Below are 22,286 nucleotides of genomic sequence, written 5' to 3'. Positions count from 1 at the left end.
GAACCCCCCCCCCCAGCAGTCCTTTCATGGCTTGGGGATTACACATGCACGCACATCATGGTGTAAATCCTCAGTCTGTCTCTGACACTGACCTCGTTCACTCACATCAGTCGCTGCACTGCCTCTGATCCTTGAACATGAATTTATTTCTATACAATATTCTAAAAACCCCCCTTGTTTTGTACAGAAGTAGTTGGGGTTTTTTTTGTCTTCATTTGTAAATTGCTTTGTAACAACTGGTTTCCTGATTTTTTTTTCTTTCCATTTTCTCGGAAATCTGCCATGATTTAAAAAGAGAGAAACGAAAACAAAAATGCTATGGCCAGAGGGACAGGGTGGAAAAGAAAAACCAAGCCAAAAATTTAAAATAAACCAGTATGAAAATTCTTAAGAGATAATGCATTTATAAACACAGAAATGGTTACAACAAAGATGGCTGTGATGAGTGGGTATATATATATTTATATATATATATGTATTTATATATAAATCCATGTCCGGCAACCGACCGTGGCACCTGGGGAGTTGAGTCCAGTCTGGGTTTGCCCTGAACTCTCCCTTCTCTGTAGCACCCCGCTTCGCCGGGGAGTTCCTAGAGGGCGCACAGCTCCCATAGCCCCCTGAGGTCTGGGATAGGGAGACTGAGGGTCCAGGGTCCTGGTGGACAGAGAGCAGGGGGAGGGACTACTTCTAAGCCATCCTTGACCGCCTTGAGAATCCTGGGCCCCTTGGGGACCACCTCTCAGCCCTTGCCCTCTTATAAATAAAGGGAGGCCTGGCTCCCACCCGGGGCGCCTTCCTCCAGCGTTTGGTAGGAGGTGCAGTGAGAGCACGGAGGGGAAGGGAGGGCTCCCGGGGGAGGGCATGTGAGAAACCGCTGTTCTTCTGCAGGCAAGAACACAGCAGGAGGCCGGTTCCATGTAGGGCTCCCTCCTCTCTGTTATCTGGGAGGGCCAGCCTCTAGTCTTCTATCAGCCCAACCGTGGAGGATGAGGAGGGTGAAGGAGAGGGTAAGTGCCTACAATGGACAAGTTTCTATGAGGTCACAGCAAATCCCTCCCTTGAGCACCAACCCCCGAGTTTTAAAAGCTATGCTTGGGCGGGGCGGGGGCTGCTGGATTACACTACCAGCTCAGCATTCTTTTGCCAGTTAGGAGGGCTGATGTTCCTTCTGCAGAGTTAGGGTAAGGACGGCATCCTGTGAAGAAAGGCTGTGCCTGAGGCCTAAGGAGCTGGAGCCAAGGCCTGTCAAGGAAGAAGAGGAACCGGAGAAAGAAGGGACCAGAACTTCTTTCCCCTCTTCCTGGTGGGTGGTAGCACAGGTCTCTAAGAGCTGGCCAGGTGCTCCACCTGGATGGTGCTGGTGGTGACAGTGAGGCAAATGTCCTTGTGGTGCTCCGCCGTCTTATAGGGGGTCAGGTCAAAGGAACACTGAGGGGGAGGGTTGGGGTTGCTGTCCCCACCACCCCCACCTTGGGAGGCTGTCCCAGGGGATTGGAAGTGTGGTGGCTGCTGCTGCTGCTGTTGCTGCTGCTGCTGCTGTTGTGATGCCTGGGTGGCCTGGGCTTGAGCCTGAGCTTGAGCTTGGGCCTGAGCTTGAGCTTGGGCCTGAGCTTGAGCTTGAGCTTGAGCTTGGGCCTGGGCCTGGGCCTGGGCCACTGCTGCTGCCGCCGCCGCTGCCTGCACTTGTTGCTGGAGATCAGGAGGGTTGTGTTTGCGCATATGCTTCATAAGGTAGGTTTCCTGAAAGAGATGATTAAAAATGAATGAGGAATGAAAGAGACGTAGTTCCCGAGCTCTTCCTATGCTTTAAATAGAGCATTTTGGACACACAAATAGTCTAGAGCAGTGGTCCTCAACCTTCCTCAGGCCGCAACCCTTTCATACAGTTCCTCATGTGGTGGGGACCCAACTATAAAGTTACTTTCTTTGCTACTTCATAACTGTCATTTTGTTACTGTTATGAGTGGGGCAACCCTGTGAAAGGGTTGTTCGAAGCCCCCAATGGGGTTGCGACCCACAAGTTGAGAGCCGCTGGTCTAGAGTCACAACAGGTTCTCCCAAGGACAAGTTTTCAGTGTTCACTTTTCAGAGAGTGGAGAGGGGTGCTTTAAGAAGACCCCATGGGTATTTAACTGGCAGGAGGATCAGGTGGCCTTTTGCAGAGATGTCTGCCTGAAGCACTTTAGAACCTCTTCCTGGAGTCGAATGGAAAACATGTCATGGAACAACCCCACCCCGCAAGCTCTCCGAAGCTTTATTTTGCTTGATGCCTAAGAGAAATAGTTATTGTTTCTCAATCATTGCTTATGGGCTTATGGGTCAGGGGCCCCCTAACTTCCTAACGTGGATTCTCTCTACCCACTCTGGAGGTGCTGCTCCGGCGGCAGCGTGCTATTCCCTGTGCTGGGGCCGGCCTTTGTCCAGGCAGCAGGCGGGGAAGCGAGCACTCACCGACGTATACGCCCGGCTGCAGATGGTGCACGTGTACACCTTGGCATGCTTCACCGTGTGCGTGGAGAGGTGCACCTCTAGGGACGCCGCGTCTGTGTACGCCCGGTGGCAGTTGTGGCACTTGAAGGGTTTGTCTTTGTTGTGCTGCCGCCTGTGGGACTGAGCACAACGGCGGAACCTGGATGAGGGCATGCCCTTTTCCTCCCAGGACCCTGCTCTCCGGGCTCTTGCTCACAGGCAGTGGAGATGGTACATGTGGAATGTCCGGAGCCAGAGGCGGCAGCAAGCATGCTTCATGCAGCACACGCCAGGGTTCCGGTTCCAAGTGGGAAATGGGGCTCTCTAGAGAACCCCAAGACCTTATCTGGGGCCCAACAAGGTCAACACTGCTTTCAAAGTCCTATCAAGATGGCGCGTTGTCCCTTTCTACGCATTTCCACCTGATGACACAGAGGGCAAAGGAGCCCCAGGGGTGCAGCAGGTACGGCATGGGGGGCAAGGCAGGGGGAGCTGCTGACCACAAGGTCAGCCAGGCCCGGGACACAGACGAGCTTCCTGCTCCCATAGCGCTACAGCTCAGAAACCCGCAGGGGAAGCTCCACCCTGCCCGTGGGGACCACTGAGTCAGACTGGACCCGAGGGCAGGCAGGCGGCTGGTTTACATACTGCGTGACATTGCAGCAGACTGAACTACAGCAGCTAGAAACACCACCCCCTCTGCTTCTCTGAGGCCAGACGCTCACATTACAAAGATGGCAGTTAAACCCACCATTCTTCTCATATGTAAGTATGTGTTAAATTGTTATTTTAAAATTATTAAGAGCCCTTCAGGCTTATCTGTTTCAGTGTCTGTAGAAAGACATTACCTGACAAGAGCTCTTTGGGTTCCTCTGTGATTTTTAAGAGTAAGGAGCAGTCCTGAGGATGCTGCAGACCCGAGCCTCAAGCCTCAGGCTCAGGTCGCGTGTGACGGGAGGGGCACTTACCTGCAGATTGGAGAGCTGTGTGAAGGCCTTTTCACAGCCCGGGTGTGCGCATTTGTACGGTCTATCGCCGGTGTGGATTCTGCACAGGATGAGAACACAGCAAAGGGAGAGGGTGTCAACAAGGCCCCTCCAAAGGGGCTCCTCCTCCTCCTCCTCACTCCCACGGCCACTCCTGCTCTCCGAGGGGCACGTTGGGCAGGTCTCTCCAGGAGGCAGCAGCCTCAGGTCCTCCCTGAGCTGGACCAGAACCAGGATCAGGCTGGACTGCCAACATGACTGAGCTCAAGCCACACCTCCTTCCTACTGGACACCAGGGGAACGGGAGGCTCGACACCCAGGGGAAAGGCACCACAGTGTGGCTCACAAACCAGGTCCTCCAGCACCTGTCTCGCATCACTGTCCAGACACGTACAGCTAACACAGAGACAACACAACACTCCTCTGGTCCACCAACAGTCAGAAGTCAACCGCTCCGCCTCAAGCCTCAGAAAGCTCACCGGTCAGAGAAGAGCTGAGGAACAGCCAGTCGTCACAAACCCCACGGCACTCTGCCCAGGCCAGCCCCTCGTGGCACAAATCCCTAGCTTGGTACCCCTTTGACTTCCATGCCCAAGTCTACAGGGCCTGTCACTGAGATCAGCCACGGCCTTCAGAACAACCCGAGTGTCCCAGTGCTCCTGTGTCTCTCCAATCTGCAACCTTGAAAACACTGCACAATACGTCTCCTCCCTAAGAGGACAGCTGGCTCCTCTTCCGAAAGTGAAGTGACTGGACACCCGAAGGTGGAGCCCCACGTCCACGGGAAGCCGGTGAGGAGGCTGAGAGTTCCACTTGAGACCGCCAAAGAGCACCACTTCTCCCCAGGGCAGGTTTGGGTCCTCGGAATCACGCAGTCTCGTGGGGCAGCGTGGGCCCGGACGGGCACAGTGCACTGCAAGTTCAGTCCTATGCCGCTGCTCGGTGTGTGTGCTTTCCTGACTTGAGGCTGGTTTGTTGTCTTAGGTGTGCCCAGGCTGGCTCCCAGCTCCCGTCCGATGGCATTTCCTGTTCGTTCACAGTTGGTCCCTCGGGGCCAGAGGTGCCCTCTCCCGCGGTCACGTGCCCGGCTTTGGCATCGAGGAGGAATCCTGGCCAGGTGTGCCACTTCTTTTGCAGAGGAAGACTCGGTGGAGAGAGAGTCCTTGCTCCTCCGTAACACGGGGTCGTCACAGCCACATCTCTTCCCGCCGCAGCTCTGGCCTCTTGCCGCTCTTGGTCTTCCTCTCCCAGAGGCCTTCTCCTCCAGCCAGGTCTCTCCCCCGCCCCCCGCATGCGGGCCGTTGTGTGTCCAGGGCGGGGGTGGGGAGGGCATGCCAGCGTGGCGGGGGGCAGCAGCCTGCCACTCACCCTTACCGTGTGTGCTGCTGGAGGTGGGAGAGCTGGCGGAAGGCCTTCTGGCAGTAGGAACAGTTGTAGGGCTTGGCCCCCGAGTGGATACGGAGGTGCTGGGCCAGGTAGGAGGTGTTGGCGAAGGTCTTGGAGCAGTGCGGGCACTTGTGGGGCTTGATGGTCTCCGTGTGCATCTTGGAGTGGATCCTGCCGGAGAGGAGAGGAAGGGGGGGAGGAGGAAGCCGTTCGACCCCGAGGCTCAGCTCTCTGCTGGGTGAAATGATGTTGCTCGAAGGATGGAAGCACCCCTCCGCCCTCCTCCCCAAGCCGCTCCAGCGTGGAGCAGCTCACGGCGAGGACGCCCGGCGCTGGTTTCTAGTCGTTGGCTAGCGCGGCAGTGAGATGGAATGTGGCAACCAGGGAGCCTGGTGACCTTCCGGGAGTAGTCAGTCTCGTCGACCCTCTGCTGTTTTCTGTTTACCTACGGTCACAGACTCACCACAGACACCCTGCTTCCAAACAGTAACCTGAACCAAGACCAACACCGCCTGTGCCCCAAGGGCCTGCCGTGGGATGCACACCTCGGCTCTCAAGTGAAGCACAGAGTAAAAGCAGGGCCTGTTCTGCAGAGTTCCAAACACAGAGACACAGAGAGAAACCACAACAATTGTGCCAGACTTTGGGACTGGTGGCCAGAACTGTTCAGACCTCACCTCCACCCCGCCACACCACACGCAAGCCGCCAGGATAGCGCTCATTTTTCAGTCAGTGACGGGAGCAAACGGAGGCTGGAGGAGGGCCAGTTGGGAAGGGAGAGGGAGAGGGAGAAGACAGTGACGTGGAGAGAGGCGCAGGAGTAGGCCACTAGGCCCTGGCGGGCAGGGAGGCCACAGCCAGGCAAAACTGAGAGCAGTCTTACCGGGTGTGCTGCTGAAGGTGGGAGAGCTGGCGGAAAGACTTCTCACAGAAGTTACAACTGTAGGGCTTGGCCCCCGAGTGGATGCGGAGGTGCTGGGCCAGGTAGGAGCTGTTGGCGAAGGTCTTGGAGCAGTGCGGGCACTTGTGGGGCTTGGTCTCCGTGTGGGACTTGGAGTGGATCTGCATCTCCGACTTCGAGTAGAACGTCAGGGAGCACATCCGGCACCTGGCCAAGCGAGGGGCAACGGTTAGAAGGCGTCCCGGCAAGAAGGCCTGGCCGAACCTCCCCTCCCCTCCGCTTTCCAGCGGAGCCCACCTAGCTCGCTCACCTCTCACCATTCCAACTACCCAGGGCGGCCCCAGCAAAGGGTCGCTTTGTGCATTGCCACAGCTCAAGCCCCTAACGCAGTGTCCCGCACGCTACAGACAGACACCTGACCAAAGGCTGCGGAGGGACAGGACCTCAGAGCACACAACAATGAGAAACCAGCCAGAAGAAAAAAAAGAAACCGAACCTTATTGCGGGCTCTGGGAAACTGGATTTCAATGGGCCAGAACTAGACGGGAACCTCTGTTACTCCGGTTTTATTCTACCGACAACTTGATCTCAAACCTTTAAAGAACTCCTTTCCCAAGGAAAGCGATGACAAATGAGGAACCAGATGACTCTGAGAGACCCCCAGAAAGACTCCGTTTCTAGCCCCTCCCTGTCAGCCTTCCTCTCTCGGGTTTCCCCTGACTTCCTCTTTGGCAGTGATTCCTGGGAGGGCAGTGGTGGAAAGAATTAGCACAATCATTAGGAGGGGCTCTTCCAAACCACCTATGACTGGCCCCCAACTCTGTCTGATGTGCTCCACCCCGCCCCGCTCCCAGCCCCCAGCAAAACTCCAAAGCCAAAGCTCCTGGCAATCCTCCTGATTCTCATTCACAGGGACCCCAGGGCAGGGCAGAACTGCCCCTGGGAGTTTCCAAAACTGTAGCTTGATATGGGAATGAAGAGCCTCGCCTTTCCCCCTTGGGGTGGCTGGTGAATCTGAACTGCTGACCTCGAGTAGCAGCCCAATGCGTAGCCACGCCGCCACCAGAGCTCCTGACCAGGCCTCTGCACACAAGTGAGAATCACTTTCCATTGAGCCAATGTAAGTGCTGGTGGGGTCTAATCTCCCAACACCATCAGCCGTGCTGTCCCTAGCACATGGCCCCCGGGGCCACGCCAGCACCATGTGGCTGGGCTTGCACCCAGGGCCCAAGTCGGCACACCTGCCTCCTGCTCAGCGGCCGTCCGAAAGCATCAAACCAGGAGGCCTCCGCCCCATGAAAGCGCCCCGCACTCAGCCTTTCCTGGCTAAGAGCTAGGTATGTGTGAGAGCCTCGTTTTCCCAAGCGGCTCGGCAGGGCATGAAATGTGCTCAGACAGGCAGCGGCCGCGAAGCCGGGCAAGTCTCCCTTCTCCCAGCCTCTCTCTGTCAGAAGGAAGTGCTGGACAGGGCAGGAGGTGTTGGCTTTGACCTTTTTTCCTGATCTCATGAGCATTCTCAGAGGACAACTGAGGTCATGGTTGAAGATGAAACCCTGAGGTCTTCAGCAGGCGAAGAGTTATCACTGTTTGTTGGGAGAAGGTCCCTGTGGTAATATTTTTGCTGAGATTCCAATAACTGAGGCCTGTTCCTATTTATTTCCCAATTCACTTGGTAGCTCTCAAGGAAATCTGGCTGCCAGTTTCCCATCCCTGACGGTTGCTCAATCGCTGTACAGGAGGAGAGTTTGCGTACTGTGCGCGCCATCTCGGGCACAGCCAAGAGGGGCCTGGGCAGCGAGGTGGACTCAGGGTTCTAGTACAGGGCTGTGTGCCCGTCTCGCCCTTCCCATCTGTCAAATGGAGACGGGACATCTGGCCCTCAGGAGGTTGGCAAACACTCAGGACAGTTGGGTAAGCCCACGGTACCATCAGTGCTGAGGGCAAGCAGCTCGGGCCACTATGGCCTTCACTCAGATACAGCCGTGGTGACCTTGCAAAGCACTCCACCTGTCAAAGTTTCTCCAGATCAAAGAACACCCCGAGACTCGCCAACTCGCAGTCCTGTGTGACACTGCTGCACTTGTACCGTCACAGTGACTTTGAGAGGGCAGGACCCGCTGCGGCCGTTCCCAACAAGAGGAGAGTCTGTGGAAGACACAGACAACGGCTTGGCGTGCAGGAGGGCCGGGGTCCGGTCCACGTCAGACAATGATAATAAAAATTCTTGCCATTTGTGGTGCTGCTCCTGCAGGACCCGATAGACCCTTTCCAGAAGGACACGGTTTCTATTCACACCGGCCTGGCAAGTGTAATGCTCGCAGGGTGAGGTGATTATGTCCCGGGGAACCAGTCCTTCCCCACGCTGCCACGACTCCAATGGAATTTCAGAACCCTGCGCTGGAGGCCTTCGCGCAGAGGATGGAGTCCCCTGAGGACTGAAGCCACAGAGAAGGGACTGGCTGCACGGTCATCAAAGTGCTTCCCGTTCTGAAGAGTACGAGATTGTGGGCCGTTGGGAAGGCACGTGGTTCAGGAGAGTTGCAGGCCGGGGCAGAGGAGGGCAGCCCTCCATAGCAGAGGGGCACAGCTGCAGGGGCACTGGCCACACCAAACGCAGCCAGGAGCGTGCTCTCAGAAGCACACAGTACAACTTTCTGGGCTACCTTTACTTTGAATGATCATTCAACTCGCCTTCCTGAGATGCTCAAACTCATTTCAGGCACTTAATGTTCCTTTAAAACACTTCCAGCAGATAGTCTGATGGTCTCCTTGTGACCAACTTTCCCAGGGACAGGTGGGGGACACAGGCGAGGGGCTGACGGACTTGCCCAGGGTCAAAGGAAGCACCTGGTGGGGCTGCCACACGGGTGGAGGGGCTTTCTCACGCGTCAGTGGACACTGGGATTCCTTGTGAGCAACAAGTTCTTTTGGAACAGAGAGTTCTGAATTTCTGAAGACGTCCCACCTGTTCACCTAGATGAGTTACTCCTCCTTAAGCTTCAGCTATCTTTTCAGTCGCCCGGGGAGGCAGGAAGAAGCCCACCACGGCCTCCTCCCGGTGGTATATTCTCTCCACATGCAGAGTCTGGGGATCCAAAAGACCCCAGTCAGAGCCAGAGGACCAGGGGCCACTCGCAAGGTGCTAGAGCATGTTCAGAGACACTCCGTCTACAACATGTCCCAGTGACCCCATCCAGGGCCAATGCATAAAAACCCAGATTTCTATACAATCAATCAAAAAAAAAAAGGGGGGGAGTTCCCTTATGAAATGACACATAAGAGAATGCCAGGTGTGCTTTAGACATGATGGGGTGTGAGCGGTTCCCAGGGACACCTCAACCTCACAGGGTGGGCGTGCCTGTACTGTAGAAGGTGGCTGCCATGAACAGGAATTGGGCAGTGCTCACTCCTTCTCTGCATAGCAACCCTGCCCTCACGTTCATGCACAAAGGACGTAGACAGCCCGTCGCCGTGGCTGCTCTAAACGCCGATGGCTGACTCCTGCACGCGCTTTCTCTGGCGGTCCCCAACAAATGGGAGGCATACACAGAATTCTCCCCATTTTACAAATGAGGAAACTGAGGCCCAGAGAGGGGAAAAGGACTTGCCCAGGGTCACACAGCAAGTTCGTGGTGGAGCCGGGAACTGAATCCATGAGCCCAAGGCTCTGTCCATTTCCTGTGTCGCAGTTCCCTTCGCTCCTAAAATGGGAACAACATTGCCCATCTCGGTACACTAAGGACAGACCCGTCTCCCAGCCATGCACATCTGCCCGTCTGCAGCCAAGCTGTGGCAGTGGTTCCCCGCTCCGTACACTGGGGCCCAAACCCACGAGGGCCCTTGGCAGCCTCACCGTGACTAGAAGCCTCTCAGCATTCAAAGGCAGGGCGTTACTCACAGAATCACGCATGGAGAGTACCACATGCAAATAGGCATGTCATACTCTTGGGCTCATGGACCACATGAAGGACGTAAAGGATCTAAGGGTTTCCATGAATTGGAACGTGAGCAAGCAGCCACTTTTTCTCAGCGTGTAACCCAAAGCAGGGGAGGCTTCCTACTCCTCCCACCTTTTCCTGTAGGCCCCTCCCACCATCCCAACCATGCACGATCCGGCAGGCTCAGTGCTCAGATACTGCCCAAAAACCACGAGGTGGCACCCAGGTGAGGACTAGGTGCTTCCAAGAAAGGTGTCTAGGAAAAATAGGAATAGAAAATGGAGAGAGCCAAAAAAAAAAGAGCTGGTCACAAAATCTCCAACCAAGTCCACAGCCATTATTACAAGACAGAAACGACATTCTGTCACTTCACAACAAGCCAAAGCTGAAGAGCCCTGGAGCTGAGTGAAAAGGCAGAGTGATGTGGGCCAGCCTCCTGGGGAAAGAGGCACTAGCCAGTAGCCGGTGTTCCACGTGCCCTCCGCACACCAGAACACCTGACATGCAAGTGGACCGGAGGCGGCAGGCTGTCAGAGGAAGGGGCTGATCAAGGTGTGGGGGGCTCAAGGCAGCGATCCCTGCCCCATCCTGTCCCTTGGCTCCTACCTGTAGGTCTTGCCGTCTTTGTGATGGTCATCCTCATCCTCCGGGGAGAGGACATAAGGGTCATTCATCTCAGGAAGCCCTGACTCGAGCATCCGCTTCTTCTTCCGGCCCCGGGGGGCCTTAGGAGGCACATTCACATTGCCGCCGCCACCGCCACCTCCTTCCTCTGGGAGGGTGGAGGCTACCTTCTTGTTAAGGTCAGGGACCACCTGCAGGGCTTGTGAGCCAGGGGGAAGAGCTGAGACAATCATGGGAGCCGAAATGGGGAAGGTCTGAGCGGAGGAGGCTGTGGTCACAAGAGAGCCTGAGGGGGATGTGATGACCAGCCCCGGACCTAGGATTGGGAGAAAAGGGAGATGGGTTAGGGCGCCCAGGCCGCCTCCTGGGCCTGTATTTCATGTCACTGCCCCCCAGACCACTGTCTAAATAACCCCGCCACCGCCCCCCAACCCAAAGTACAGAGGAAACCCCAAACCCTATAGAAAAATAATGGTCTCCTAACCCTTGTCCCCGCCCCCCTGGTAACAGTGAGATTTACCCCTTGATTGACTCCCTTCTCTTCTCCACCTCTGAGAACAGGAGACTCCTTGATTCAGAGAAGGAAAGAATGTCACCTCCTCAAAGGCAGGGACCGCATCTTCTACTTCTTTGTATCCCCCACAGTGCCCAGCACATGGCGAGGCACACAGTAGGCACTTAATAAAAATCTGATTGAGCAATCAAGCACAGCCCACTCCCCGTGTCCTTGGAGCCCTCCAGCCTGGGGTACTGATCACTGGAGATCAGCACCTCAGAGCGGGGAGGAGCAGAGGGGCTCACCAGCTGTCATCAGTCCTGTCGACGGCACAGGGACCACCGTGATATTCTGGGTAACGGATGCCTGGCTGTGTGGGGTCAGCTGCTCGGACTTGGAATCTGTGTCCATGCTGATGCCTGATGGCAGGGACACTGAGGCAGGCACTGTCAGCAAGGTGGGGTAGTGAGGTGGAGCCAGCCCACAGCCTTTCTCTGGCAACAGCTGGTCCTTCATCTTATTGATGAACATTGTGTTCTCAATCTACAAGAGAGAGAGGAGGGGGGCGCCGTCTTCAGAGCCCGATTCGGGCTGTTCCTGGCCCCTTTCTCATCATTTGTCTGCCTCAGAGATCAAGGAGCCAGGAGTGGATTGCTTTGGGCTTCCCGAGAGAAGTGGGGCACGATGTGCCGTGGTTGGGACTCAGTGGAGCAGCCTGTGGGTTAGCCGACTTCTGCATCCACATCATACAGCCTACGACTCAGGTTTAAAGTTCACAATGAAGAAAAATAAAAGTACCCCATGGAGGAGCGACAAAGGAGCAAATGCCACCTACCTGTCCTGAGACTGTGGGGATAGAAGGCCAGAAGTACGGGTTAGAATTGAAGTGAGATTCTTCCATTCTACCTGCAGGAAGGAAGGGAGACCACGTTACACCCAGGAATGAAACGGAAGCAGCTCAGTGCTGGAGAATGCGAGGGGAAGGGTCTGTGGTCTGACCACAGGCTCGTCGTCGTCAGCCCTAGGGATATTAGATAGCAGTACCCTTGATCACACCCACTCCTCGGCACTAGCTCCCCCCACAACCAAGCGATGCCGGCTGAAGCAATGGCTGCGGAAGCACTTAACACCGAGCTCCGGTACCCGCGGGATCTCCCCAGGCCCCAGGGAAGCAGAAATCAGTATGGCTTTCCTTTGCTGACGAGAGAGAAACCGAGACCGAGAGGGGAAGGGATGTGCCCAGAGTTACACAAAGCCAATCACTCGTACTTATCACTGTTCCTCTTTCTCTTAACCCCTCAAATCCACCTTCCTTGAAATAAACATTTCAAGCATTCCAAGCAATCTGTCTATAGTGCCTGTGGGTTTCTGAGACTGCACCTACTTCCTACGCCAGGGCTCCTGTCCAAAAGTCTTAAAGGGGTCAAAGAATGGCGCTGGTGGGAATCAGTTCAGGTCTGGTGATCGTGCCCACCAAGCCCACCAAGGTCTGAGAGCATGCTGGTGCCCTGTGAGCTGGTGGGCAGCGAGGACCCGGCACTTTAGAAAGGGTCCTGCCAGCAGCTTCCCAGATGCCCACCTCGGGGAGTCAGAACCGGGACAAGTGTGCATCTCAAACACTCTGCTTGACAAGAGTGCCAATGTTTCTTGTGATGGGGCTACCGCAGGTTTAAAGCTTTGGGAGTGAGGTATGATTCAAGAAAAGTAGCCACTCGGGGTCTCACTGCAAGCCCCTGTGGGAAAAGGATCTGAGCATCCCACCACCCAGGTTCCACACACTGATCACTTAGCCTGGGTGAGTCCCACGTGGCAGTTGTGTGGTCACAAATAGTTTCCAAATCCTGGGCAAGATCCAGCCTGGCAGAAGGCAGGCAGACGGGGAGTGTGACACTGGTGGGAAGGACAGGAGGACCAGAGGGAAATAACCACCCCCACCTACCCCACACCGAGCAGAGAGGGATCAGATGGGACTCCCAAGCACACGGGGCCCATTGAGCACGTGCTGGGAGCAGAGATGCTGGGAGACGGAGACCGGACTGGTCTCGGAAATTGCATTTCAAGTGGCCAACAAGACAATTAGGGAAATACTTTCAACAACGGCGTTACAAGAGAAAGGACAGCGCTCTAACTGTAAGCCTGTTCTCCTTATTTTTCTTCAAGGATCTCATCAAAATTGTTGCTCAGTAAAACAGGGCCCCTACTACTCATTATATCGGTATAGAGGGAAGCAGAACGGAATCCCAGCCTTTTAGTTAAAAGGCAGCAATATAGAGGAGGAAAATGTGCAAATCTGTGACTAGAACAGTTTAAGGAATTAGCTGCAGTCAGTCCTACTTCTTGAGTTATCAAGTATGCACAGTAAAACCAGACAGTCTGGGCGTTCATCTAGTCCTTCTTGCCCTAGCTTTCTATAGGGGTAAAAATTAGATGACAGTTTACGCTCTTTGGGGGCAGAGATCACATTTCCTATACGTGTTCACTGAGCACGTACACAATCACACATACAGCGAGCCAACCCAAAGCGGATTGTGTGTGCACAGGTTGAAACAATGTTAGGGGCTCACACCTTGACCTGTCTAACCTTCCAGCGGAGAGCAGCGAGCCAAGGAAGGAAAGGATGGTGCAGAAAATTAAAACAGGTGCGCCTGCTACATAAGCTGTCACTCTCCTCCAGACCCCGCCATGGATGTGAACTCTCAGGAGGAGGGACTGACAGCCTGGAATAAGAACACTTTCAGATGGGAATCCTGAACAAGACCTCTCCCCACCGCCTCAACCCGTCCAGTCATTCGCACTGTCCGACTGGTGAATCAGAGTTGCTTAGAAAGTAGCCCCATGGGTTCTTAGAAAGACACACACACACACAGTTATGTAGCCAACATCATCACCATTAACATTTATTAAGGGCTTACTCCCAACGAGGTGGTGCCCTAAGCATTTTACAGTTATGACACCGATTAACCCTCACCCCAGTTCTGAGGGGCATTGTAATCCCCATCTCCTAGATGACTCAAACCTGTGGAACACAGCGAAGGAGGGACTGGAATCCAGGCACCAAAAATCAAGCCAGGGAAAAAGGTTCTACAAGGCACTTAACCCACACAGCTCACCCCGCCGACTCTGGCGTTGTAGCATGAGCCAGGAATTTAAATGTGGAATACTCCCAAGGAATGTACTCTATACATTTTCTAGGCAGATCGCAAGAAGTGTTTTCAGAATCAAAGAGTTTGAGAACAGAGAACCACACACAGTTCCGATCACATTCTCAGTCCACAGCCCATGAGTCCTGGCTTGACTACCAAGATGAACAGATTTCAGAATAAAATCTGTATGGAAAGAAAAGCCAGACTGGAGAGGGGGTTAAAGAAAAGGTCCCTCTACTTTATTTGGATACCCAGTCTAGGGCCCTAATTTATTTCTGTTAACAAAAACAAATAGCAGAAAAATATACAAGTAAAGCTTCTACATGTACCACTCACAGTGACACCTGATCTGGTTCCTTAAAGAACAACGCTGAAGAGCAGAACTAGAGTAGGTCCCGGGGCAAGATCAAGGAACTCACGGGCTTTTCATACAAAAAGCATATGGAGAATAGTGGCCCCACTACAGGTGCTCTTTGCCTGCGAAACGACACCAAAGAAATATTAAACCATTCTCGGGTGGGTGAGGCAGATTTAAATCTCTGTAGATCGGCTGGAGCAGCACGAATGACACCTGTGGCCAGTGCACAAAGTAAAAGGCTCCCGTGCAGATGTGTCCCTGGCGCCCCATCCACCAACAGCTGTCTCCTGTCCATATGCCTCTGGCTGTCCTACTCTGGACCGACCGTACATGGAGGAATCTCATCAAGCCAACCATCAACCACCATCCAAGTAGGCACATATCAACATTCTTACAACCCTACGAAGTCTACACACACACACACACACACACACACACACTCTCTCTCTCTCTCTCTCTCTCTCTCTCCACAGTAACACTCCAACTCCGGGCTCAGCCCCTGGACTCTCCGACTACATTCTCCCACAGTGCTATCCACCATCCAAGGATAAAGAAGCCATTGGCTCCAACATGTGCTTCGGGAAGACACAGTGGTGACCTCTACCTCTTTCCTGGTAGCTACCACTATTTTTTTAGACTGTCTCTCAAAAAAACAAAAAAAAAACAAAACCTCTCTCTCAAGTACAGGATGATTTTCAGCTCTCAAGAAAATAACATTCCCTTAACACATTCAACCATTAAAAAAAATCATAAAGCACATCAACCAAATTTAGTTGCTAGGAATTGGGACTTCTGAACTCAGGGATGACTTTGGGTTTGAACCACCAACCTTGCAGCTCCCAGCAACCTTGCATGGCCCACTATGCTGCCGGGGTTTTTCAGTGGCCAGAAGTGAAGAAACACAAACAAGTTTCTATTGGGGTGGAGGGAAGAAGGGAATGACCCCCCCCCAAGAAGTTCACAGACATATGGTGATGGGAGAAAGGAAGCACAAAAAAGAAAAAGTCTCAACGTGCCCCTGAAAGGAAGAGAGAGAACTACTGCCACTTGATGAGAACTCCTGGTGGTGATTAGGGAAAATGACACTGCCGGCCTGATGCCAAAGGGGACGAGCCAAAGGCATTAGATCTACAGCCCCAGCCTGACCATCACCAACATGGACCAACGCGGCATCAAGAAAAAGAGAGAGAATGAGTAAGCTATTCAAAATCAACCACAGAAAAACCCAGCCCGTGGACTAAGCCACTGTATCGGGAGAAACCAAAGGCCAAACCGGTGCTGTCAATTCCGACCGACGCAGAGACCCATGGTCACAGTAAAACATCAAAGTTGGAACCTGTGTAATGCAGAAACAGTTCCGATGGAAAATTCAAATCTTCTCTACTACAATGAGCAACAGAAGAGCGGTGAGACCATCCTGTCAAAGGCGGAAAACTTGCGAGACCCAGAAAAACAAGATGTGAATGTGTAGCGCGAGGCGCTGAGTTCTGACTCTTGCAGGTCTCCCCGTCCCATCCCAGAGTTTTCTTGGCTGAAATCTTCACAGAAGATCGCCAGGCCTTTCCTCCTCAGCACTACCAGGTGAGATCAAACCAGCCCCTTTAGGTTAGTATTAGTAATTGAGTGCAAAGGTTTGCACTACCCAGGGAGAAACCACTCCAAAACGCCCAGCTACAGAAAAGTTTCGATCGATTAGCTAGGGCCTTGAAATGAAAAAGCAAGCAAACAAAAAAACAATCCCCCAAACCAAACCAAACGCATCGCCTTCAAGTTGATTCCGACTCATAGGGAAACTATAGGGCAGGGGAGAACTGCTCTTTTGGCTTTCCGAGACTTTAAAACTTGACAGGTGCAGATAGTCCCACCTTTCTCCCACGGAAATGTGGTTAACCTGGCAGTTGGCTTAGACCACGATGCTGCCAGGGGTCCAAGGGACCGAAATGAAGAAACACAGAAAACCAACTCTAAAAACAAACAAACAAACAACCAATTCTTCTCAACAAGGAGTCCAAAGTTCCTTCTCAAGTTCTACGGACATCCAAGAAGACCACCCACAAGCGTTTGGGACCCTCTTCCCATCTGTGAACTACTGGAGGGTCAAACCCACCAGCCACCCCTCGGGAGAAAGTTGAGGCTACTCCTAGAGAGATCCGCAGCCTCTGAAACCCTGCACAGGGTGACTGTGAGTCAGAATTGACTCGATGGTGGTGGGCCTGGCACTCTGTGTGAACACTCGGTACGAAAAAAAGTAACTCCATACAGGCTTAGTCCAACTCTATCTCTCGGGAAGCACTCTGCGGAGACACCCCAGGCCTACACAGACCAGCAGGACCATTACACAGCTGGCGATCTGGGCCAGCAACTTCTACGCTGGGCACCACTGGGTTCCTGTACCCCAGGGGAAGGACAACAGAGCAGTTCCTCTTCGCCTGCCACTGTCACTAAAAATGATGGAGCTGGGGAAAAGTGAAGCCGCCAAAGAAAAGAGGGTGGAGGGAAAGGGATGGCACCAAATAGTTTGGGCTCAGAAGCCTGGAGGAATACCCTTTATAAGCAGCCCCGGTACAGGTTCTGAAAAGAGACCTAGAGGATCGCAAGCTCCAATTGCAACTCTGGAGGTGACGCACACCTCGTCATTTTCAGGTTACCTAGAACTCTGGCCTTCTCCATCCCGCCTCTCGCTCTGAATCCGTCCAGCTCAACGTCTGGAGTCCATTACATGCATTAGTGACTCCCAACAAGCCAAGAACAAGCTATTTTCCTGAAAACACGCCCCCCCCCACCACAGTCAAATAACCCTGTGCCATGGGCTCTGCGCACCCAACACGTCGACTTCAGGCCCGCCACTGGAGTGCTCTCCAGAAATTGCACTCTCACTCAGCTCTCTGTGCGCAGAGCTTTAACTCCATAGGGTGTCATGTGTCCCCCCAAACGGAATGTCTCCTTTGGACACAATGCAACAGTACCCAGCGGATTCTGTGCGCGTTTCGAATTTTATTCCCCACGAATCCCGACGGGGCTGGAGAGTGGTACAGGTTGCAGTGCCAACTGTAAACACAAAAGCTCCCTGGTACCCTCAAGTGGTAATAGGTGGGGAAAAGGCAACCACCCCCAGTGCAGGTCAGCCACATTGTCACAAATTAGCCCATAAGATTATTACCGCTGTTCCCCCACCACCACCACTACCCTCGCATTTCTTACCCTCTCTCTCTCTTCCTCCTGCCGATTTATACCTTCTCCTTTCCAGGGCTCCAGAACTCTCTGTAAACAAATCGCCTGGGTTACAGGGGCCAGTAAAGGTGCAACCCTGATATTGCTGTGGAGAACCTCAGGAATGGCTTGGCTGTCAGCTGTCTGGGAGGCAGGTAGATTGCCCCCCAGCCAACAGTCCAATGATGAAAGGCTACACAGCGGCAGTTACGGTGCCACCTCCTAGGTGGGCGCAAGGGCAAGAAATCCAATTTCCACACGATGAACTCGTGTCACCAGCGTTTGGAATGCACTCCCGGGTCCAGACACTGGTCCGCGGTCAGGCCGGGGCCACAGGTACCCAGAGGTCAGAGAGCATGGGAGGAGGAGGAGGAGGAAGGTGCCTGCCCTGCTGAGTGGCTCAGAAGGCAGAGCGCAGGGCAGGGAGGGGATGCACGAGCCCCGGTGTCAGGCTCCGTGCCAGTCCGGGCCCAGCCACTTCCTCGAGCCTCCCCCCACTTCTGTGAGCACTTCGCCCCCTGCCCCCTCCGAGACCCTGCGCCAAGAAGTACCTCCCCGAGCCTGCACAGGGGTCCACCTATTGGAGACCCCAGCTGTCCCCCCAGCCAAACCTTCGCTCCCCTGAGACAGCCCCTGGGAACCTGCTCCAGATGTCGTCCTACCTACACCCCTTCCTCAACGACCCTGCCTCAGGATGCCCCTCCTTCCCTCCAGGGAGCTGAACTCTGCTCCCCACCAGACCCGCACCCGCCCCCTAGGCACCCCCCCACCCCATTCCTGCCCATCGCCCGCTCCTCCACAACCACTTCCGGTTCCGGGACGGACACACAGTCACACCGTGGACCCCCCCTTCTCCGCCCCCCCAACAAAATGGGAGGGGGGAGGAGCAGGGAGCTGGGCGCGCGCCGGCAGTAGCGGCGCGAGACTCACCCGGCGGCGTTTGCGGCGGCGGCAGAGCCAGGGCGCGCGCGGGGCGGCGTTTGCGGGGGGAGGAGGGCGCCCCGCGGGGCGGGCGGGCTCGGGGGGCGAAGGGAGGGGGCGGGCGCCAGGCGGAGCGCGGGCACGGCTTCAAGCGCGAGACATCCCCCCACGCTCCCACGCGCGGAATGCGCGCGAGACACCCTCAGGGCGGGGGCGCGAGGCGGTGGGTGGCCCCCCTCCCTCCCCGTTCACTCACCCGGAAGTGGTGCTGCAGCTCCGGCTCCCGAGAACCCCAGTTCCTCCACGCCCCCCTCCCTCCCACCCTCCCCCCGGGGGCGGAGAGAAGAGCCGCCGCGGAGAGAAGGCGGGAGCCGGAAACGAAAAGGGGGGGAGGGAAATAGCACGGGGGGGGGCAGTAGTGGAGAGGGGGGGGGCGAGGCCGAGTCACTTCCGGGACGGGCTGGGGCACGTCCGGCGCTTCTCGGGCTGCAGGACCGTCCGGGCGGAAGTGACGACAAGTCGGGGCGGAAGTGGCTTCCGCCGGGGACGCCGTGCCGCTCTCGGAGGCCGTGACGCCCAGCGGAAGTGGAGGCGGGTCCCGCCCGGAGCCGAGCTGGGCTCCCCGAGCGCAGGGCTTCCGGGGAGTGGGGGCGTGGAGACGCGCCACAGGTCCCTAACTGTGCGTCAAGACTCAAGGAAAGGTATAGGTTCTTAAGAATGTGCGGATGTGCTTTATACGATTGATGTATGTCTATGTATGGATTGTGATAAGAGTTGTATGAGCCCCTAATAAAATGTAAAACAAAATTTAAAACATCTATGTATGCAAAATAAATTTTAAAAAGGCTGGGGTCTCCTTTCTCTCCACTCAAGCGGAGATGTAGGAAATTGTTTCTCTTTGACACCCGCAACCCCAGGAATGTCACAGCTCTTTGCTTTAACCCATCAAGGATGTGTCCCGCGGTTTTCTGAAATCATCACTCGGGCTGCCAAAACCCCCACTGCTGTCACGTGATCGAGACTCAGTAAACCTTCTAGAAGAGAGCCCGTTCCCATTTGGGTTTCTGAGGCTGTTCATCTTTCAGGGAGCAGAAAGCCTTGCCTTTCCCCTGAGGAGCAACTGCTGGATTTGAACTGCTGACCTTGTGGTTAGCAGCCCAGTACATAACCCACCCTGCCGCCAGCCATCCTCAGACCCAGAGAGTAATTAATAACTTCCCCCAGTCACCAAAATCGGAGCCATCCTCCACCATGAATTCTTCACGCTCAGCTTATTTATTTTTTCACTCGGCTTTTTTATGTTGCTGTCTCTATTCCCATACTTGTGTTTACATCGTTCACTGTCCAGTTCTTCCCACAAGAGGCAAGACTTCTGTGCCCTCACAGCCTGCCATTAGTAAACAGTCAGTAAACATAGGTTGTATGAAGAAGCCAGCTGCAGTTCTTCTCACGAATTCTTTCAGGAAGCTTTCCCCGGCTGCTCCAACCCATAATAGTCCGTTTCTTAAATTTCCACTGCGCCAATAGTTTGTACCTTTTATTGCAATACCACATATGTGGCACTGTCTTTTGGCGTGTTGTCAAGAGAGATGAGTTCCGGGAGAAGGGCGTCATGCTTGGAGAAGTGAAAAACCAAAACCCAATTCACTGCCATTGAGTCGATGCCGGCTCATAGCAACTGTAGAGCACAGGGCAGAAATGCCCCTGTAACTGTTTATGAGTGTAGTAAGACCCGTCTTTCTGCGGAGGAGCGGCTAGTGGTTTCAAACTGCTGACCTTGCAGCTAGCAGTCCCAACGAATAACCACTGTGCTCATGTATAGGTAAAAGTAGAACAGCAGCGAAAAAAGTGAAGGCGCTTGACAAAATGGATTGACAATGGCTGCAATAATAGGCTCAACCATAAAAATGCTTGAGGAGGGCCCGGGACCAGGCAGTGTTTCGTCCTGTTGAATACAGTCCCCATGAGTTGGCGTGGACTCAATGGCTCCCCCTCACAAACCCCCCACACCAAGACCGTCACTCCATTAGGGAAGAAACTGTCCTCTCATCGCTCGCTCTCTGCTTTACTGAGTACATTAGAGATGTTAAGGAAATCTATGTTGCTTAGGTAAAAGAAGGCTGCCACCAGTGTGTGGCCTGATCTGGTCAGCATGCTGGGCCCACAACATCAGCTGCTGCATAGCGGAAGACCACCTTTTCAATCGTAGGAGGCCGCTGCTTAAGGCGCTCTGGTGGTGCAAATGGTTAAGTGCTCAGTTACCTAAAGGCTGGCAATTGGAACTTACCCAGGGGCTCCAATGAAGAAAGACCTGCTGATCTGCTTCCGTAAAGCCAAGAAAACCTCACGGGGCAGCTACAAGTTGGCACACAACAGCCCCTTGCTTAGAAAGCAATGGAACCAAAGTCATGATATATGTTAGTTACTTAAAATCAGACTCAACCTTTAAGTTACTTCTCCAAGGTCACAGCAAAGAAGTAGCACAGACACCTAAAAGGACATTTACATATTTAAACAGATGTTTACCTCGGGTTTGTATAGCTATCACACTTTTGGACCCAGCCCACTTTGTTAACTGGCAACAGTTGGCAGGATGATAAGAGTCCTGAGGGCTCGGATGGGACCTAGTAGCTGCAAGGGTTCCTTAGAGATAACCGATTCTGAGAAGCCTTGACTTTGGGGCTGGAACAAAAGCATGGTGACCATTTGAAGGGTTGGTTCTCTTCCTCCTTTCCTATTGACACCCCCTGGTACTCTCTGGGCCTCAGTGTCCCCAGCTGTCAGCCCTGCTCCTGCCTGTGTTATAAGAAGCAAATGTAAGTGCTTTGAACTCCTTAGAGACAAGCTCTGGAGATAAATGTGGGGTGGAGGGGGAGGAGGGCTGTTAATTTTAGCCTGGGGTTCTCCAGCTGGTACACTGTTTATATCTTGAATCATTCCACACCCCGAGCGTGCAGGGGAGAGCCCTCCTCCTGGGGGCTTCCCCATTCTCTGGTTCGCTTTGAGGCACAGTGGTAAGCATTCCAGAAAAATGCTTAAGAGATGTCTGGCTGAGTCATTTGCTGCACAGCCCAGGAGCCAGGGAAGCCTGGTGATGAGATGCCGACCCCAGGGAAGGCCAGTGATGCATGGCCTCCCAACCTCCTGACTCCCCAGGGGGCAATGCGGCCATTGTTTATGCTCCTGGTCCATCACTAAGCAGGGACTCTGCTTGGCCATTTGTAGTCCTCTGAGAGCCTCCCAAGAGTCCACAGGCCCTGTTTCCACTCCAGGAAGAGTTACGGGCTAGGGTTTGTCCCCAAAGGCTTCCTTGCGCTTGTCACCCTGAGAATGACAGTCCCTCCTTTAGGACAAGCAGGAGGCTTGGGTGGCCTCTGTTCTGTCTTTCCCGCTGTCAGACTTGGGATGGGGAAAGAGAGGGCAGTGTATTTTAATTTATTTAAATGTAGACCCGAAGCAGTCCAATCAGGCAGTAATTAATTCCCTCTTCATTAGGGGCCTGCCATGTGTGCCTCTTGCATATGTATGAGCTGTGGGGTCACACGTCCCTCTGATAGTTGCTGAAGGTGATAGAGCCAGGTGTCCCAAAGAGCTCCTGAGGACCTTGTGCTCCCCGCCCCCCCCCCCGCTGTGCCATCACCTCTCTTCCTACCTACCCGACCCCCAGCCTCACCTGGCGAGGACTAGATTCCTGTGGGGAGAGAAGAGGCAGGTTAAAGAGGCTTCCCTTCCTGTCCTCTGAGAATGCCTCCCTCCAATTCCTCCTCACACTCTCTCAGCGCCCCTGGTGCTCTCTGGGGGACTTTCTCCCTTCCTCCAGGGCTGAGGCTGGCACTGCTGCCCTGGGCTGG

The 22,286-nt window shown here is 54.3% G+C and overlaps 1 protein-coding gene across 9 annotated transcripts; it reads right to left on the bottom strand.

The window, feature by feature from the left end:
* Nucleotides 1–152: 152 nt before the first annotated feature.
* Nucleotides 153–18,787, bottom strand: ZNF384 (zinc finger protein 384). Of its 9 annotated transcripts, none has more exons than XM_075552137.1 (12): nucleotides 18,692–18,787; nucleotides 17,506–17,565; nucleotides 11,639–11,709; nucleotides 11,109–11,346; nucleotides 10,828–10,875; nucleotides 10,290–10,623; nucleotides 9,354–9,446; nucleotides 5,728–5,952; nucleotides 4,833–5,015; nucleotides 3,441–3,519; nucleotides 2,455–2,613; nucleotides 153–1,743 (listed from the first exon to the last, which is right to left on the bottom strand). In XM_075552137.1, the coding sequence occupies exons 3-12, from the start codon at nucleotides 11,702–11,704 to the stop codon at nucleotides 1,327–1,329; spliced, it is 1,842 nt and encodes a 613-aa protein (XP_075408252.1). In that variant the 5' UTR covers nucleotides 11,705–11,709; nucleotides 17,506–17,565; nucleotides 18,692–18,787; the 3' UTR covers nucleotides 153–1,326. The 9 variants fall into 9 exon arrangements, with proteins under 9 accessions (XP_075408252.1, XP_075408253.1, XP_075408251.1 ...); XM_075552136.1 differs by lacking the exon at nucleotides 18,692–18,787 and adding an exon at nucleotides 18,445–18,681 and having other exon boundaries at nucleotides 154–1,743; XM_075552138.1 differs by lacking the exons at nucleotides 10,828–10,875; nucleotides 18,692–18,787 and having other exon boundaries at nucleotides 17,506–18,206.
* Nucleotides 18,788–22,286: the final 3,499 nt, after the last annotated feature.

This window comes from Tenrec ecaudatus, chromosome 6 (assembly GCF_050624435.1).
Source record: "Tenrec ecaudatus isolate mTenEca1 chromosome 6, mTenEca1.hap1, whole genome shotgun sequence".
NCBI lineage: Eukaryota > Metazoa > Chordata > Mammalia > Afrosoricida > Tenrecidae > Tenrec > Tenrec ecaudatus.
Note: the sequence above shows the minus strand (reverse complement) of the source record. Positions and strands in the feature narration are given on the sequence as shown.

Bases quoted from the DNA above. Each gene is read 5' to 3' on its own strand.
- ZNF384 (XM_075552137.1), bottom strand. From the start codon at position 11,704: ATGGAAGAATCTCACTTCAATTCTAACCCGTACTTCTGGCCTTCTATC. The intron at 5,016-5,727 runs GTAAGACTGCTC...CCTCTCCGGCAG, and splicing joins CACCTTCAGCAGCACACCCG to GATCCACTCCAAGATGCACA. The intron at 3,520-4,832 runs GTAAGGGTGAGT...CATCCTGTGCAG, and splicing joins CACCTCCAGCAGCACACACG to AATCCACACCGGCGATAGAC.